Below are 19,460 nucleotides of genomic sequence, written 5' to 3' on the forward strand. Positions count from 1 at the left end.
ATGTGATAGTACCTTGAATGCAATGTTTATTTTATGACTATGTTGGCAAATTAAGCGTCTTTGATTTTTAATTGCCAGGTAATTAGAAATGAAATTAATGATTTTTATGCTGAAAATGTTTTTTTTTTGTTACTTTATTTCCTTAAATGAAAGATCAAGCATAAATTTTTAAGAAGATGGATTCACTAAAAAATCAGTAAGTGTTAAAATGTATTGTAAGATATGTCAGACACATAGCAATTGATCAATTTTACACCTTTTTTTGTGAAATTGACCAAAGTAAGGAAACAAAATGATATCATGTACATAATAAACTTTACTTGAAGATGGCACAAACCTGTATACACTTGGACAGTATAGTTCCACCACAGCTCTCCAAGATCATTGTGAGCATGGCAACTAAAAACTCCAGCATCTTCTTTTTTCACTGTTTCAATTCTTAAAGCATTTTTTCCAAATGTGTATCTGAAACAAGGAGTTTAATGTAATTGGTTAATTTAAAGGCATCAAAAGTATATGTAAAATGTGATAATGGCATATTTATTTGGAAACTATATCATATTTTTTTGGACTAAAACTCAATTTGTCAATTTAAAAAAAAATCATCAAATTTATGCTCCATGTCAACTTAAGAGGTTGAATCTATGGATGTGTGCTACGTGTTTACTGACTTATAACAACCCCCTCCCCTTTAAGTCAAAAACCAGTAAATAATGGTTGAACTGACAGACATACTTAACAATTTTGCTCCTTTAGTTCAGTGCAAGCTCAGTGGCTTAGATTACTGGTCTAAGATGAGTGGTGTATGTATTATTTTATGACAATTGTTATTGATAACCTATAATTTCAATTTGTCAACGATTGTTTAACATGTATAGCACCCAAAGATAATGGTATCATCTTTCATTCATCATCGACTCCACAAAAAATCTTTTTCAACAACTTTTATAAAAATCTATCTAATTTTCAATAAATATAAAACTGTATACATGTTTACAATGTATATGTTGACAAAAGGTACATTTGTAAATTACCCCCTTTCTACAAGTACAAAGTACATGTAGAAACATTTAATTTGAACTAGTTTGCTTCTTCAAGTATTTTAGAAAAGGATGAGGTTCTTTTATGTGTTCATAACAATTTTCAGAAACTGTTCAAACAAAGGGGTTCAAATTAGCTTTCAAGAGTAACAGGTCCAAGACTTTCTCAAATTTCAAATCAAAAGTCCTCAATAGAGTGTCAACATAAAATATGGGAGGTCCAGAACTTAAGTTAAAAAGAAGGCTGGTTCAAAATTTGACTTTTGCTAAAATTAGCCAGCCTGCCAAAAAATAGCCAGTCTTGGGCTGGTGGGCAGGCTGCTATTTCTATCTCTGATTAAAAAGCAAATTCTTTAGTATTATGCTCACCTTGAGTTTTTATATGTATTCAGCAGATTGCCATCTTTGTACCAGACCTTGTAGGGTTTAGGATATCCAGTAACTTTGCATGGTAATTTTAAGAAATCTCCTTCTAAGGCAAAAGGTTCCTTATTAAATCTAACATCCTTTGGTATTTTTGGTGGACCTTGTAAGATAAAAAAAAAAGACATATACATGTGAACAAAATTCTTACTAAATGCAATTGCAGAGCTGTTGTAAAATCTTTTGACCAGACTTACACATCTGAAAAGGACTGATGACAAAGTTTTCACAAATAAATATATATTTTACTACAAAAAAGCGAAACAAATTTTTTGAAAGCAAATTTGCCATCAAATCTGGAAAAGGATTTTGACAGCTCGGCAATATATGATGTATACAGTGTAAAGTGATCAGTTTTAAGGCAGGGATTTTCTTACTTTTTTTCAAATAGGGAATGTGTCTGACATAAAAAAATGGATACTAGGAAGAATTTTTTTAAATAGGGAACAAAAAAAAGAAGCAGAGAGTTTGAAAATTTTACAGTACTTTTCCACAATTACATGTACATGTATGAATGAGGAATGTGGAGAGGTATTCATTCCAAATTAAAGGGGCATCAGGAAATCTGACGAGGCTACAAATGTACAGAGTAAAGCTTAGGTCTTTGTACATTGTATTAGCACAGATGAAATCCTGAACAGAAATAAATTTATATACAAGAAAATTAGGGCCAAGGGATTCAGTAATACACACACATGTAGATGAATGGCACTTTAGTGTGTTTAATCGGAACTTATAGGACCAATTAACACATTTTTTGGTGAAACAAGGCTTTTGCCTTTGAAAATTTTAAAAAAGCTATTTTCTTGGTTTCTAAAACCATTTCAATGTAGATAAAATAATCACATGGATTTGATTGGGTGAAAAACAGTTTTTGCATGGACAATGTACATTGTACATTAATGATATATATATATATATATATACATGTACATGTACATGTATGTCTGTGTTGCACAAATAAAAATGCTCATGAATGTTCATATGTTGTCAAATACAATGAAGGTTTTCAATCTTAAAATTTCTCTGAACATCTCCTTTCACAAAAGCAAAAAAATGGGGGAAAGGAGATTTCATAAAAATTGTGAAAAAATACTTTTCAATTTAATTGCAACATGTCAGAGCACTAGAAGCCATTACAATTTACCTGTTTTGAAAAAAATAATACTTGTGGAGTTAATTAGCTGAGCAGGCTCAATTTAAAAAATATAAAATTCTTAATTTTTTGTCTTTTTTTTTATATTTACTTACTTTTGATCCTAGCAGTAAGACACAATGATATTCCGAAAATAACTATAAATCCTGCGATAGAATGTAATCCCATACTAAAAGTAATCCACAAGTTCTGTTAAAACTCATAAAAACACCATCACTTCATAATGTTTTCATCATTTGCTGAAAATATATTCCAAACTCATGTCACATCACAGAAGAGAAGAAATCCAAGAAGGTGTCTACTAATTCCAGCTAATAGAAGTTTTATCAAAATAATTAAAAATCGAGATTCACATTGCACTCAACGAATTCCACACTACTGATCTTTTGAGGCCTGTAAAATGTTAAGAATATTTTCATATAAATTGATACAATTATGATTTATTTACAGTTACGAAAGTCACAAATAGAAAAGTTGTAGTAAAAATAGTAAAACTTAACGACTGTTGCACAAATTCAATAGTGCTAACTAAATATTACCTTCTCTACAAAGTTAAGAATGTTGTGAATTTTTCCTTTTACCATTTTCCTATTGATTTGAATTATTTCGTAGCCAACTGTTGCATGATATTGTCACTTTACAATAAGATCATCAAATATTATAATCACAAAAGACATCATCATACAAATTTTTTCCCGAAAATATGCGTCATATTAACAAAAAAAAAACAACTTAATTTTATAAAAATCGATCCTTTTCAGCATATTATCTCACTATTAAAAAAAAAAAAAAAACGTGTCGATTAAAAAATTTTACCATACATTTTCGGTATTCGCTATGATCGTCCCGAGAAAAGTGCTCATCATATTCTTGTTTTTGGACTCGTTTTTTGCGTTTGTTCATCGATATTGTACACCAACTGACATGCAAATTTGACTTACTTATTAAAAGCATACAATCCAACATAATTAATTAAATTCTACATCCTTGCGTTACATTAATTATTTTCAAAACTTTAAAAAATACACAAAACGTTTGTATGGCTTCTTCTCACGATAAAATCCCTGATCACTATAATGTACATTTACACTGACAGTACCACGTGATCTTGATGTTTCAAAATTGGCAGGTGCTATCACGTGGTCTTTTCACCGATCTTTTTTCACACTTTTAGCAGGAAATTCTTTCAAAATGTAATATCTAGCAATTTGATGAATAGCGATTTTAAAAGAAATATAGAAGTTTCTCACACAGAAGTTAATCTAACCTGCTTTCAGTTTGAAACTTCGTAATTTTCTTATTTACCTCAATAATTATTGCCAATAATGAAATAAATTAATTATAATTGGAAGATAATTTCGCGTAACTTGTCAGAGTGTCATAATTATGGAATGTGTTTACAGTTGAAGATGTCTTAGTAATTTTAGAAAACAAATCATAGCTTGAATATTTGTTACGACCGTTTTAATTATGAAACTGGAAGGACTAATTTACTATTATCAAGGGAAGATATGAAAGATAGAAATGATATTAGTACATTGTAATAAAACAACTAAGGTAAAACAACTGCCTTTATCAACTTCTTGCAGAAAATATTTCATGGAGACAGGTCTCAACTCACTGTTTTTCAACAACATATACGTATACGTAGGGGCTTGAAGCACGTTCCGTCCATTTTAGGCAGGTGTTTGGTTTACAAAGGTTTAAAATGCATTGAAAACTTGCATGGACCAAGGACATATATAGCATATTTCAGTTTATATTTAGGACCAAGGACTTATATATAGCATATTTAAAGCTATATGTAACTCCTTGCTGGGACTAAGAGTGATTTCTCGTTTATTTGGGATTCGGTGCGCAACGGGGAAAAGCGTCTGACTAAGAATATCAAAGCAACATTCAGTAATATTCTTGAACAAATACAATTTCGTAACATGCCAAAAAATGTACTACTTGGACACCCTCTTTGAAATCGGAGCAAATTTGTTTATCTTCAGACATCACACAGACATCGGGCGGCTGTCCCGTTTATTCGTTTTCGTCGCATTCTTAAACTTTTAAAGTGTGGTTCTATTATAGTTTTTTCTAGTTCTACAGAATAATGCACGGGTTCCATAAGATGGTTAATTCCTATACATGTATACGTGTGGCATGAAAACGCATAGGCTTACAAACAAACGCTAAAACGGGACCAAATACATTCGCGTCTTGACATCAAATCCCTCACAGAACAGTGTAATTTATTTATAGGTTTATACCACTGGAAATGCCCAAGTTCAGTTTCCTTCTCATATTTCTGGAAATTCCATTTATAATAATACTGAATTCCACTGATATCAATATATAAATTAAGTGATGAAAACAATGAAACTCCTGGAAATACGATCAACTTTGAAAAAAATTAGGTCCAATAACAGCTTTTACTTCATGAAAATGAGAACATGACTTAAGTCAAGGTAACATTTACAGTTGTGGTCGGAGATGCAAACAGAATTTTCACGTGTAACAGACTGGGTTTTAAGAAACTTCCCACAAACAATGTCTCATTTAAAGAATTTTCTTACTGTCACATACAGCATCTTCATTTTCCTAAGAAACTCTTAAGAGCAACCCATATACATATTTTTCAAAGTGCATTTTGTTTAAGCCAACCTCAAGTTTTCTGTTCAATTCTAAAGAGGCTAGATTAAAAGATTTAAACTTTAAATTCTGGGAAGATATACTCCATTTATTGCTTAAGCTAATTTATCTCTTAGCACAAAACTGGTCAAAAACATTGAAAACAATATTGTGTACCATACACTTCTTATTCCTCACCCCTGCTTAAAGCAACACAAAGATCAGGATGTCTGTCTGTCCTTCAGTCAACTTCTTATTCCTCACCCCTGCTTAAAGCAACACAAAGATCAGGATGTCTGTCTGTCCTTCAGTCAACTTCTTATTCCTCACCCCTGCTTAAAGCAACACAAAGATCAGGATGTCTGTCTGTCCTTCAGTCAACTTTCACTTTTGTATCCTTACTCATCCTATATTCTGCTTGAATGATAATTATGAAACTTTTAGGAATGGATTCTTGTATTCTTACTTGGATTTTATCATTGATTTTCAAAATAAGGTACATGTATTCATTTTGTACATGGAGACATTTACATAAAAAAATATGCATCTTAAGAATGTGTACCCAGCACAACATAAGGGGAAGGATATTCTTTTGTGCTGAGCTCACAGAAAAATTATGTTTAGTTAAATTTTGGGTTGAATGTTAACAATAAGTTTCTCTTATGGAGCGATAATGAAGAATTCCATTCAAATATATTTTAAAACACAACTGTTTGACTATAGCCTTAAACATTAAATAGTTCAATTTAATTGTGGAAATTACCATCTAGCCTAGTGAAAAGATATCTTTCTTAATATACATTCCATATAAAGTAATTCACTTTAATAATATGACCTAAGTCACTGGACCAAAAAATTGCTACCAATGACCACAACCTTCTTGTTAGTACAACATACTATTGATGTAAATAGAGGATGTTATGAGTCAATTTATAACAGATTAAGTAGATCATGTAGGTATCTATTGCTAGTTTAATTGTCTGTTTTTCTGCTGGGAGGCATCTACTGTTGTCAAATTAAATACAACAAATGCAGTCAGGAAGGGTTGTCCATTTTCATCTTGACTATTAATTTTACCTGGTGCCAAATCAAGCGGAAACATAATGATATCAAGTTTCTTTATCTAACTTAATTCAATTATGACTTATTCAAATCTGATATATAAAAGAATTAATTGGGAGGATATGAATATATGTTTATCATTTTAATAAGGCATCATTTCAACAACTTCACTCCACTCCCATTTCAAACTATGGACACCCTCATAGAATTTTCTGTATATTTGATAAAATCTATTTATTTTAATAAAAATCAGTTTTTTTTCTATGATCAAAATATACAGAAACCAATATTTGCATACACCTTGAATGTAAGAAGGGTCTGCATTAAATTGAAAATGGGAAAAATTTCATTTAGTTTTTGATATTCTTCCTTGCTTTAAAAGATTGTTGTTTTACCATTGTTACTTTAAGTTATTTTAAGTTCATGAGCTCTTTTGAGTACTCAAATAACATAGTCAAAATACAAAGTTTTCGATGAATAATTCCCCATCCCCAGTAGTGAGTCAGAAACAAACACAAAAACACAAAATGATTGACATAAATCACAGAGTTATTTATGTGTTATTCAAGGCTGAATGTTAATTCATGAACATTTCATCTGACCAAAGTACTAGTGTTATTAATGCAAAATATATTGTACATGAATAGACATCTAAAGTTAGTACTGGTAATACATGAATAGAGTAAAAAATAGACTAATATATTTGTATATGAAAAATTGTAAAAAAAAATTTGATAGCAAAATTTTTAGTGATTTTCTTAAGCTAACTAACATTATGACTTTCATCTTTTATGAATAGCTTCACTTCATTTATTTTGGGACCTTTTACAGCTTGTGTTATGGCATGGGTTTTGCCCAACATTGAAGACCATGTGGTAACCTGTAGAAGTTAATTGTCCATTCTTTGGTGTTTGGTGTATGATTGTCTCATTGGCAATAATACCACATCTCTTTTTTTCTTTTATAAAATAAAAATAAAATGTTAAAGGTAGGAAAAATAATTTCAACATTTTTCTCAAGAAAAACAAAACCATGTTTATTTAGTCATAGTTCCTCATAAGAAAACAACATTAACATTGTTAAACAAATAAAACTAGAAAATAGTTAGTTATTCCAACTTTTATTACAATTATATTGTTCATAATTTGGTGTCACTATCCTAAAAATCTAAGCGTTAACTTGTAAATTCCCGAAGTACACGATAATAAAATGTATCATAAATATTATCAAGGCAAGGACCAGTTATGACCAAATCCAGGAATAGCAACAGGTAATCATAAATTATGATTAAGAAAATGACTTTGATGCAAATCTACCTTTAGTATGTTGTTAGTGAAATTTACAAGGGTTTCATCCCATAATTATGGTGGACAGTGGACAGGTAGGATTTAAAAATAGAAGGGTGCAGGGACGAGGGCCCTTTAACGTGTAGCATGCTTTTTCAACTAGAAAGCGACAGTGTTGACTTGATAGTTTTTATGTGCATGTTCCACTGGAATAACTGCAGTATTGTCAATGCAAGTCATCAAAATATAGTGAGGTTTGATACCAGAGGTCAGGTTATAATAAAATAATGTTCAATTAAACAAGTTATTCTAGTTCTGACCTTCAACAAGTTACACTGTAACTAAGATATCTGGATTAAATCACAGGTTTTACTGTTAGAACTGTCCATTGAAAAAAATCCATGTTTCAGCGGAATCATATGCTATCCATTTGAATTCAATTGTTTTAACTTTACTAGTTAACATGAGGAGTGTTTCATTAACATGATCAACCAAATAAAAATTGCACCTTACACAATTACAAATTTAACAACTTAACTAGGCATGAGTTTATATTTTAGGAGGTCAATGAAATGGTTAATTCTTAATTTCACTCTGAGCTGTTTTATATGAAATCTGTGCTAGAAACGTCAACTTCAAACACCATTCATCCTGCTATTATTTTATATTATTGTGTAAAAATGCATAATAGGTCTGACATTTTTGTAATTGGGAGCAAAATACTAACATTCAGAACATGAGAACATAATTTTAAAAAGTCTATTAATTAAAGTTTTTAAGGTCACGACCCTTTATTATAAAAACAAATTTCATGTCTGGAAATTTATGAATGAAAGATGTGTTTGACTTTAATAACCAATTTAAATTATTTTGCTGGACATTTAGCACTTTTTTCTCCAAAATTAATGTTTGAAATAACATTTGTAGTCCTTTGGCCATATTAAGGTCACACTGACAATACATAGGTGGAATAATTTTTAAAGTTTTTTGCTGGGAGCAGTTGTATGTTAAAGCCATTCTGGCAGGAGTTATAAATGAGAACAAAAGCCAGCCATGACACCTAACAAGATTTTAAATTCTAAATATTAATTATCATGAACAAAGAAAAACTGTCCATAAAATTGTTTTTGAAATCTATTAATTTTGTTTCATTTTTCACTATTTAAATATTACATCAAGATACCCATAGGTGACATAACATCTTTTTATATCAAAATACTGGATTTCACAGTTGCCTCCACTGAAATTATTTTTCGTTGAATGTGATACATAATGCCTGGAGAATATCCCAAAGTATGAACAGAATCTCAAAGAACTTAAAAAATTTATTTAAAATTGCATTTCCTGTAAAAGTTGAATATTGAAGAAGAGGAATCAAGAAATCAAATACAAAATTGTAAAAAAAAATAATTACTCACAAACACATTCTAAATATCAGTATACTTGTCTAAACTTAACCTGACTGCTTGAATTCAGTTTTTTCAACTCTTTTTAAAGAGACCATTATGACATGTAACTTGGGGTGTTATCATTTTTATTTACAAAGGAAAAAGAAGCCAGGAAGACAGGTTAGAAAAGGTGCTGGCAGAGGTAGCAATTATGAATTGGCACAAGAGTCAAACCTTGAGCAAACATGGTAATTAATTAAAACTACCAAGTAAACAGGAAGCAGGATTAGCTCGAGGGGAGCCACAGCTCCTCTCACCTGGTTCGACTAAATACCATATAGCACAAAGAGCATGTCACAACACATTTTAATTCTAAATATAAACTCCCAAATGCAGTGTCATTAAATAGAGGATGTGAGAAAATGAGTCTAGATTAATGGACTGCCATGAATTACTATTTATAATTTACTTCTTTTATCCTATTGAGCATGGAGGTCACTCCTGGTGCACCATTGGACAATCTGATGAACTGAAAAGTGCTTTTTTTGCATTTTGCGGGAAAAGTAATAATGCAATTTATTAAGATTATTTTTGAAAAGGATCTCTGTGCATATGTACTACAGCTAATTCAGAAACTTCTGCATGCATTTGTGATTTAGATTTTATCATTTATTTTCACCAGGGGTGAACTCAAATGATCTGATAGGTTGAGCAGTTCCTGCTTTGTTCAAAATACCCACAACGCTGTGTCTTGAAATTCACAATTTTAGTCTCTGGGTCAAACTTTGAGCCCAAGACTCTTATAGTTGCTAAAAAGGCTGTTAGCAAATTACCTAAATTCCACCTATAAAAACTATTTTTCAAAACATTATTTATCACTCCCCAATTTAAAAGAAAACAAGCAAATACGAATTATTTTACCCAACACTGTAAGATTTTACTGTCACCTGTCCAATATTTCAAAAAAAAAAAAATAATAATAAATAAAAAAATCAAAATCAAAATAATAAAAATTCAACATGAATGAAAAAATAATTAAAAAAAAACAAAACGAAATATCAAATTAAAAATCAAATAAAAAAGCCAATAAAAAATCATTAAATTTTGTTATCACCAAAGTGTCACTAAGAGAAAGAAGGCAGAATTATAAATAACTAGGAGTTATATCATAAATATTACACCAACAAAAGTCATGTAATACATACCTTAGATAACTTGAATGAAGACCTCAAACAGGTTCCCCCAAAAATGAAGAATTAGGCATTTATATATATGTCAGGTCATGAATTAGTACTTATATTAAGTGTCCTTATCCTATTCAAATTTTACAGAAAATTTTCCAGTTTTTAGAAACTCTTAATTGTACTTACATTTCATATACAAGTGCATCTCGTACTGTTAAGAAAATTTAGCTTGAAGAATTTTTAAGAAACTCAAAAATGCAAAATGCTTGGAAGCATAATGTCCTGGTTTCAATACATAAAAAAATGATGAAGAATGAAATTGTTCAGTTGTACTCAAATTCATCTTAGAAAAGTGTATAACATAAAATTTTGAACCCTGCACCATCAAAATAGTATTTTTAAAATTTAAAAGCAAAGATACACATAAAACATTAATAAATATGTCCACATGTATAGCAAAATACCAATATCATCTATCATGTTTTATAAAAACAAATTTCATACACTTTTATGATATTTACATAAACTTCAATATTATAAATATCTAAATTCAGTTTTTGACCCCCTATTTACTGAAATCTTCATTGTCCAAAAATCGAAAAGTTTTATCATCACAAAAACTAGAGTAATTTTTCCAAACAAGTTTTTCAAGTTTAGATAACAGACGACACCAACTTCAATGCGTTATCACCTATTTGTACACAATCATAGACATCTAATTTTTAAAATTATCCCGATATTCTTCATCTTAAATCTCTTAAATAAACAAATCTTAACACAAAACCAAGGAGTTTCACCAAATAGTCACGGTAAACAAGGGTTATTATCCCCTGTTGAGGTTAGAATAGGGTTGTTATTATCTCGTCCAAAAAGGACGAGGGGAGTGACACTGCTGTAAATAAAGTATCATCCTCCTGACCTGTAACGGAGTTTTGATTGGACTTTACTGGGATCATTTGAATTAAAACACCAAGTTCCAATGAAAGACTCTAAAGAGGGTGTTAAAGGTACAACATTTCCACCTGGAGAAGTATTGTACATGTACAAATTTGCATACAGCATGTATATTTGTAAAGTCTCTTAGAGTTTTTGAGAGATATGATTTTGCAGCTACTATCATTATCACACTTTTTGTACCTTCTAACAAAATTTTTTAAAAGCTTATTTAAATTATGGCCCTGTAAAGACCCTCAATAAATAGCTATACCTTGGTAACAAAATTATACCTGGTAAAACAGGTTTATTGAGGCTCCCAACAGCTTCCCTTTCTATGGGTGTTATTACCTTTTTGCAATATGTGCTAAATGCTGCAATTAAGGTTTGCAATTGTGTCATTTCTAGTTCTGCAGTCTGTGGGAAAATTTGGAACTTCATTGAAACTGAAATGATAGGAAGAAAGACAAATTAACTTAAATTGTCTATAATGATACATTATGCGTAAAAGCCTCCATTTAAAAATCTGATAACAATATTTGGTTAAGTCTTTAGTCTTCCTTACAAATCCGGTTTCTTGAACTTTATACACAAAAGTCACAATTTTCCACAATAATTCTCTAAAATAAGGAGCTTACAAAGAAGAATGAATACCAATGCAACATAATGCAGGATTGTACAAAAGAATAATGAACACCTGATAAGAATGTTTACTGAGAGTTTAAAGCATTCTCTCCTGCATGATGAAGTTGGGAAATTCTATTAACCACATGCTATTAACAGTAGAAGTTAAAACTAGGAACTTAGGCAACCAGTTGAAGGACTATGCACCATGGTATAAATTATTTGTCTAAATTTAAACAACATTCCTTAAAAATCTTAAAAATTTTAGAAAAGTCTTTAAATTTCAAGTATTTCCCACAATCCCTAATCAGAATGCATGATGCACCTTCGTCCATTAACATAGCAACTTTAAAATTTAGTGATTAAGCCCTTGGCTAATGCAAATAGGATATAGCCTAGCTCTTCAAAAGAGATTATGACTTGAATTGTCACTGTGGCATTTAGACTGACCTAGAATATTTGTGTAATAAATACAGGTAGTGTTGCTATTATAAGAACTTAGCCAAGTAGAAAAAGAACAACCTGAAAATTTGATAAAATATAACACTGGTTTTAAAAGCCACTGAAGTAAGCTCTTGGTGGATGAATAGAGATTACATCATGCCACATTTGTGGCACATTTTTTAAGCAATATCTTTTTTTTTAAATTCACCCAACCAATTTATCAAAAAGATTGAAAATTACTTTTAAGTGACACATAATTTATATAATGAAAGGTCTGCACTTGATATTAGCTTGGTGCATTATAGCGCTTTGTCACTGTTCAAACTTATCATCAGAGGACTTTATACCTAAGAAAAAAAAATTGTTTACAAAATTTTTAAATCAGTTTCTTTGAATTTTCAAATTTATAAAATAGAAAACTCAACTATAAAACAGGAAAACATTACTCATGGTATAAAATATCAGCATGAATTATAAACATACATAATAATACTATATTTCAAGCATGACACCAATTGAAAAACATTTTTAATAAAGAAAATCATTTATATAAGGGATAATGTTTGAAAATAAACTATGCTATCTTAGCAACCCAGTTTATAGACAAGAAAACACTCATAAATCAGGGATTTGTTGACTTAACCATGACTTTACATTGATTTGTGTTGAATCTACCCATGGAAGCCTTGAGAAAACTGAAAGGAAGATGTTTCTCACCAAGGCTTTGAAATCCCAATTATAAAAAGAAGGTGAGGAAGACATCATTGACCTAATTAGAAATTCATAATCCAAATATGTTTAACTTTAAACATTTTAAGATGGACTTGAACTTTAAAGAGATAGTAAAAGTTGATCTATATTTTCAGAAAGACAGGGTAACAGAAGATAGATGAATGAATGGATAGAGGACAGATAATGGAAGAACATAAGACAAACAAAGACATGTACAAAGGGCAGTCAAATAAATGGATAGGAGACAGAGGAATGGATGGATAGGAGACAGAGGAATAGATAGATAGGAGACAATAGGTGACAGAGAAATGGATGGACATGTGACAGATAAATTGTTGGAGAGAGGGACGGTGAAATATCGTATGACTTTTGTCTAAAGACACAAATATAAAAATCTAAAACATTTACAAAGTATTTAATGTCAATTTAAAGAGTTAAAACTGTTTGATTACTGTGTGTTTTTCTTCTGTAATCCATAATTATTCATTTTCATCTTGTTTACATATAGGAAAAAAAACAGTAAAATCTTTTTTAACAAAGAAAGCTGTCTGCATTATGAGAATCTAAGTTATTGACCCCTTCGTTTGTAATTTTTTTCTCAGCTGACTTTTGTGAAAAAAAGGAAAAAAAAACTTGATTTCATAATCAAAGCCTTTACAATTCTCATCAATTGACTTTTTTGACAATTTTCCAATTTACTCAGAAAATTCAATATTATTATATAATAAATAAACAAACTGAAATGGCTTTATAATCGTCTTTCCCGCTCATCGTAGTTTTGTGAGTTTCTAGCTTACAACCAAGATGCTATGCAATTCTCTGGTATCAAGCACTTTCCCTGAAATTGTAAGAGAACAGAAATATTAATGAACAAATACAACCAATGTTTGACACTATTTAAATATTTGATGACGCTATCGAGTTTGTTGACTTACATCTCTCAAGCATCCATAAACAAATTTTAACTTTATACAATAGAGTGGCGTTATATTTGATATTATATTGAGCCAATAATTGGAACACTTTTTCATATTAAGGCCATACCAAGGAGGTGCTATAGCTCAATACTTCAAACTGTTATTTACTTAAGAGTAGGTTTACAATTTAAGGACTTTTTTTTAAAGTAAAGTAAGTGATTAAGATTCAATTTTTAATGTATCCTAGCCCCTGATTTGCATCTGACTGTAAACAACTTTAGAGACATACATTTAGTAAAAAAATGTCTTCACCAAAATAAGACAAGGTTACTGTTTAACTACATTTATAGGTGGGTTTCAATTTTTCATGGTGTGTTCAATCATTGTTAGTCCAAGGAATTTTCAAGTCATGGATTTCATATGAGTAACTAATTTTTCAATAGACATTTTACATTTTGTTGGCAATCAAAATTTGTAGTTTTAAGTGAACAAAAAATTCACAAAAAATTAAACCTACAAAATCATACTTTCAAAGTAGTTGATCCCATCAACTTAACACTTTGAAAGAGTCATCTGGCCTTGAATTGCTCATCTGAAGCACAATTTCAATGAAATAGTAACTCATTTTATGAAACGAAACTGGATGCCATTTACAGTAAAATTACAATATTTTAGTCAAAGTGGAGGGATTTTTTTAAGCCATTTTCACCCACTGTCTGAGCAATCACCATAAAAGTTATAGGTATAGAAAATATAGATGCTTTTTTCTTTCTTTCTAAGTAAATAACTGTAAGCCTAAACACACAAAGTTTCTTCAAATTACCATAGAGAACTATTGAACGCTCTTAATGGTCACAAAACTTGTTTGTTCATCAGCAAATCCTATAAGTACCCTGCCCATGACTGCAAATATTAGAATTTCTATTTAGACAGAAAATGTATTAATTAAGTAGGAGGGACTTAAACACCTTTTGTATAGTAGTGACAGGATTTATACTTCTAACTGTCATATTTCAATTTTCTTTTTTGGCCATTACAAAAATCTGTTACAAGGTGATTGACTTTTTGGTTAAGTTCCTTTGTTGTGTACGAAGTTCATTTTCACTTCTCGTAATAATGCACTCATGATTGAACAATGTAAATTGTATGGAACATACAAAAAGATAGAGGTAACCCTGGCTATGGTAAAAGGTCAAGGATTTTGACCTTAGAAACTACATCTGTCAGTTCTATAACTTTCAATAAGGATAATTCAATGTTTTACCAATACATGTACCTGAATACCAATATCATGAACCTAATGTTATTGAAAATCATTATAGACATGCTTATATAAAATGAGATCAAGTGAACATCAACTGCATCCACATAATTATAGAGTATAGATTGGGAGTAGGAGCTTATGCTTGAAAATTTAGATTGATTATACATGTATAGTAAAGTATTGGAGCAGGTCCCCTCTTATCAGGTCAGTCAGTCCACCCTTTTTGAACTACTGGGTCTTCCACAGATAGTAAAATTTCAGTATTTGTACAAATATTATTCAGTACTAACTTACACAGAATCCAACATTACTTGATGATAAAAAACTATGTTTTTTCTGTTAAAATTTCTGGTAAAAAACACTGTAAAATTGAAAAACCAAATTAAGAAATATTGAATTTATGTATGGGAGTTAGGAGTGATAAGGGAAAGATAGGAGTGATAAAGGGGAGTTGGGAGTGATAAGGGAAAGTTGGGAGTGATAAAGGGAAAGTTGGGAGTGATAAGGGATAAAATTCATAACATCTTCAATGCATTAGACATTTTAACCAAACCACAAAAAGACATCAGATTTAGTTCAGTTTAGACAGAATTTTTTTATTTACACAGGTTCAAAATGCATTGAAGCTAACATAAAGAAACTTTAGAGGATGTCTGGTTAAGACATATTTCTTGCCTATTTAGGGTTCTACACAGTTCAATGTACTGTAGAAATACAAGGTCAGAAAACTTTATATATCTCCACATACAAAATAAGGTACTGAACTACTGATCTTACTCTTGGGAAATTACAATGCCAAAAACATTTATCAGGTACAATATGCATGGTGTGTTTGTAGAATAGCAAACTTCTGTCGGAAAAATCTGCAACCAATCAGGCAAAAGTAAAGCAATAGAATGCATATGGGTTTCATTTTATAGGGTACATCCTTGCCAATTAATGATATTAAATGGTGATAAACAGCTAAAGAAGTAAATCGCATCTGATGAGAATAAATTATTGCAATATGTCATGTTTTATTAGAAAATAAGTAGAAATCTGCAGTGAAGAAATCAGAAGAAAATTTTGGTAAATAAATAATTAGGAAACTGATCAATTTCTGCAGTGAATTTTGAACTTTTTGCATCATAAGTATAAAGAAGTAATTTTCTTGAAGCTGGGAAAATTAAGTGTTCATTATAATTTTTATTTATTCCTGGAAAACAGATTTAAAGCTCCTTCTGCTTTCCTTTCTTAAATTTTACGATTCACTGTACATCAAACTATAAAAATGCTTTTTTGTTTCATAAATAATTTATTTTCATTGAATTAGGTCAATTTGAAAGTTGTGGAACATAAATTAATATTTCATTGACCATGTTACTGTCTAAAAACTTGACTAGTAATAATTTAAACTGGACTGTGGTGACAGCATAAAATCAATAGATGGTCAAAATTTGAGCAACTGGGGGAAGTATGGAAACATCCTTCATGCTTTTTTACAGCTCTGAATTCAGATGGCAATTAAATGTTTAACATATTTTTGCAGTCATTTAAAAACTGTCAATTATGCAATGAGTTAAACAATTTTACTAAGGGGAGATAATTTCAATTTTATACAATTACATTTTTTAACATTCTTAGAAGTATTAAGTATATTTTATGCTTCAGGACAACAAGCTCAAAATTTAATATATACATTACATAAATTAAAAAAATCTAAGTAAAAATGAGCCAGAAAAGAAAAACTAGAATTATTAAAATCATGTTATAATAAAATGTATAGCTAAAAATAAGACATCCTCGATGAACCCAAGCCAACAAGAACTTAATAAGGATCTTTTTACTTTTTACATGGTTCAAATGAAACAAAAACAACCAAGAATATCAATGCAATCATGAATAACAAGACATTTTAATAGAAAATATTGTTTATGAAAAAGTTACATAAATTACTACATGACTCTCTGAGATACTGACAATATTGTTGAAGTTAAATGCACTGAAGTCTGTCTCAGAGAGAACTAATTGGATGAATCGTCTAAAGAACAATAAATGTATATCTTATTATCAAAGTAAGTCAGTTAGGGTGCATTGCTAGACATAAAGATCAGCCGAATTATGTAGTGGGAGCAATTCTCGTAGATTTTTGTGACATGAAGTTACATCAACGATCAAGCTCTTTGAAGTCTGAGTGTTACTTGTAAACATTATCACTTTCATCTGTTGTAAAGAAGCAAAACATCTCCAACTTGAATACATGGCCACTGAGTCTCTGTCTAATTATGATTGACTAAGATCACTAAGAAAGTAGCTATGTTGCTGTTGTCAGTAGTAAAGGAAGAAGTTTACCGGAAGTTGTACTAGTACATGGGGTATCCAAAACTTGTAAAAGAAACACTGTCAAGGGCGGATACAGGATTTTAGATTAGGGGGCGCACAGATAAAATTTCAAATTTTTTAAAGTTAAATTTTGAAATATTCCTCTAAAGTGGGTGCAATGTAAGTATTTTTGCAGTAAACTTAGCGAGAAATTTAAGTTTCAACCTAAAACCACCTATATCTACCCATGACAACCCATGCTTTACAAATTTTAAGGGGGAGGGGGGGCGCACGCTTGCCACGCCCCCGCCTAAATCCGCCCCTAACTGTGTTATCTGACCTTTTTCTTGATTATTTAGGCTGGAATTGTAGATGATATGTCAAATTTAGTATACATGGTACTGCAGAAAAATGTCTTGCTGAAAATAAGAATTTAAATTATGACCGCAAATATCTATGCACAATCCAGTAGGAGTAATCTAGAGAAAAAAAATGAAAAAAGCTTGAATCTGACATTATCTGATGTATGAAACAAGCAGACAAACAAGACAGAAAGGAGAATAGAAAGTGCCACTGAAATTCAATATGCCCAAAATTATGTTGGCTGTACATTAAAATCTTATGAAAATTACATAAACTGAGGTTGGCATGTCTCCTGGCATCCACTAACAGTTATTACAAAGGGATAGGAAGCTGTTCTCCGTTAACAATCTTATTTACATTTAGGAAATGTAGTGTTTATAATGTTCCTGATTCTTGGCAAATCTTTATTCTAACATTCACCAAAATGCCAGAACTCCGAGAATAAACACAGAGGCACCTGTTCCTGGTAGAGACAATTATATTATTAAAAGCATTCCAGACAGAACCAGGCCTGTGACAGTCGAAAAAAAGAGGTTCTGGGGTCAAAGAAAGGTCAAGCAAAGAGTGTAGCTCTGGCCATCAACTTAAGAGGGACTATTACAGACTGATATTTTATTACATATTTTGGGTACTGGCATTTATCAGTTTAATACTATATTGTCTTTATTAATATAGTATGGAAACAAGTTCATGGTTGAGGTCAAAAAGGTAGATCAGGTAATTTTCTATGGTGTTGTTCATATTGTTCCAAAATATAATTGATGCCACCCCTGTGTTTCATTGGTTACACTAAACAAGGTTCTTGCAAATGAATGAACTTTGTGAACAGATTATGAAATAAAAATTTTAGAATACATTAAAAACCTCCAAAGTTTTGAAGTGGTTTGAACCCATTTTATCAAGGGGAAATAATTTGCATAAATATAGATCTATTGTCAAACGTTTTATCCTTTTAGAGGTTTTAAACAGTCTTTTAAAAACTATTGTTATGAAACTGAATGTACTCTGTCTTTTTTTTATTTTCTGAGTGCTTCAACCTTGCTAACAGTAATTGCTTCATGACCCATAAATGTTCTTATTTCACAATGAAAAGGGATTTACTTACCAGCAAAACCATAATAGCTCAATTTTAATAAAATGATTACAAAATTGGTTTTACTTTGTAAAACAGACTGAGACTACAATTGAATTTAAGTATCAAAACCATATGATTAACAGGAATAATCCTTTGTAAAATGATTTTGTATACATACATGCTGATAAAGAAGTGAATTACGACCTTAGTTTTAGAAATATTCAAATTGCTGAAATCTTCCATTTTCATTGAAAATTGAGAAAAATTTCCGTGTAAAAATTGTTTTCAACTCTTGCACATAGGCAGCTGTTGTCTAAAACTAAAAACAAACAAACAAACAACAAAGATAAAATAAACAGAACTACAGTGAAGACAATTTGTATGTGAATCAAGGTTAAGGTTGAAATTTACAGGTTCTGATTACAGCAAGTAATAATAGTTGGTAATAAACTTCCTCAAGTAATTAACCGAACAATCGACATACAGATTCTCCTTCAGCCTTGAGGGGTTTACAGGATTTCTCCGCTCGAGATATTTAAAATCTAAAATTTAACTATCGAGAGTGGAGAAATCCTTTAATCCCCAAGAGAAATGCGGGAGAATCTGTTTCTCCCATGAATAAAACCATAAAAAAATAAATTAAACAACA

General features: G+C 30.6%; 1 protein-coding gene and 1 long non-coding RNA gene across 7 annotated transcripts in view; one reads left to right on the forward strand and one right to left on the reverse strand.

The window, feature by feature from the left end:
- The window catches only part of LOC148620701 (fibroblast growth factor receptor 4-like), a 52,295-nt gene that overhangs the window by 25,504 nt on the left and 7,331 nt on the right, over positions 1–19,460 (reverse strand). For 4 of the 6 annotated variants that reach the window (XM_088574409.1, XM_088574410.1, XM_088574406.1 and 1 more), the window contains exons 4-8: positions 13,630–13,729; positions 11,443–11,537; positions 2,715–3,012; positions 1,410–1,566; positions 338–465 (exon numbers count right to left, since the gene is read on the reverse strand). In XM_088574409.1, the coding sequence (XP_088430535.1) occupies positions 338–465; positions 1,410–1,566; positions 2,715–2,787 (358 nt within the window). In that variant the 5' untranslated portion in view covers positions 2,788–3,012; positions 11,443–11,537; positions 13,630–13,729. Of the gene's footprint in view, positions 1–337; positions 466–1,409; positions 1,567–2,714; positions 3,013–3,560; positions 3,725–10,179; positions 10,210–11,442; positions 11,538–13,629; positions 13,730–19,460 lie in introns of those variants that run through there. The other 2 variants (XM_088574411.1, XM_088574407.1) reach the window with 2 other exon arrangements.
- Positions 12,790–13,339, forward strand: LOC148620702 (uncharacterized). Its single transcript, XR_015920943.1, has 2 exons — positions 12,790–12,908; positions 13,026–13,339. It is a non-coding gene; the product is annotated as an uncharacterized LOC148620702 (long non-coding RNA).

This window comes from Perna viridis, chromosome 3 (assembly GCF_037379345.1).
Source record: "Perna viridis isolate PV_CMFRI_1.1 ecotype Kerala chromosome 3, ASM3737934v1, whole genome shotgun sequence".
Lineage (NCBI taxonomy): Eukaryota > Metazoa > Mollusca > Bivalvia > Mytilida > Mytilidae > Perna > Perna viridis.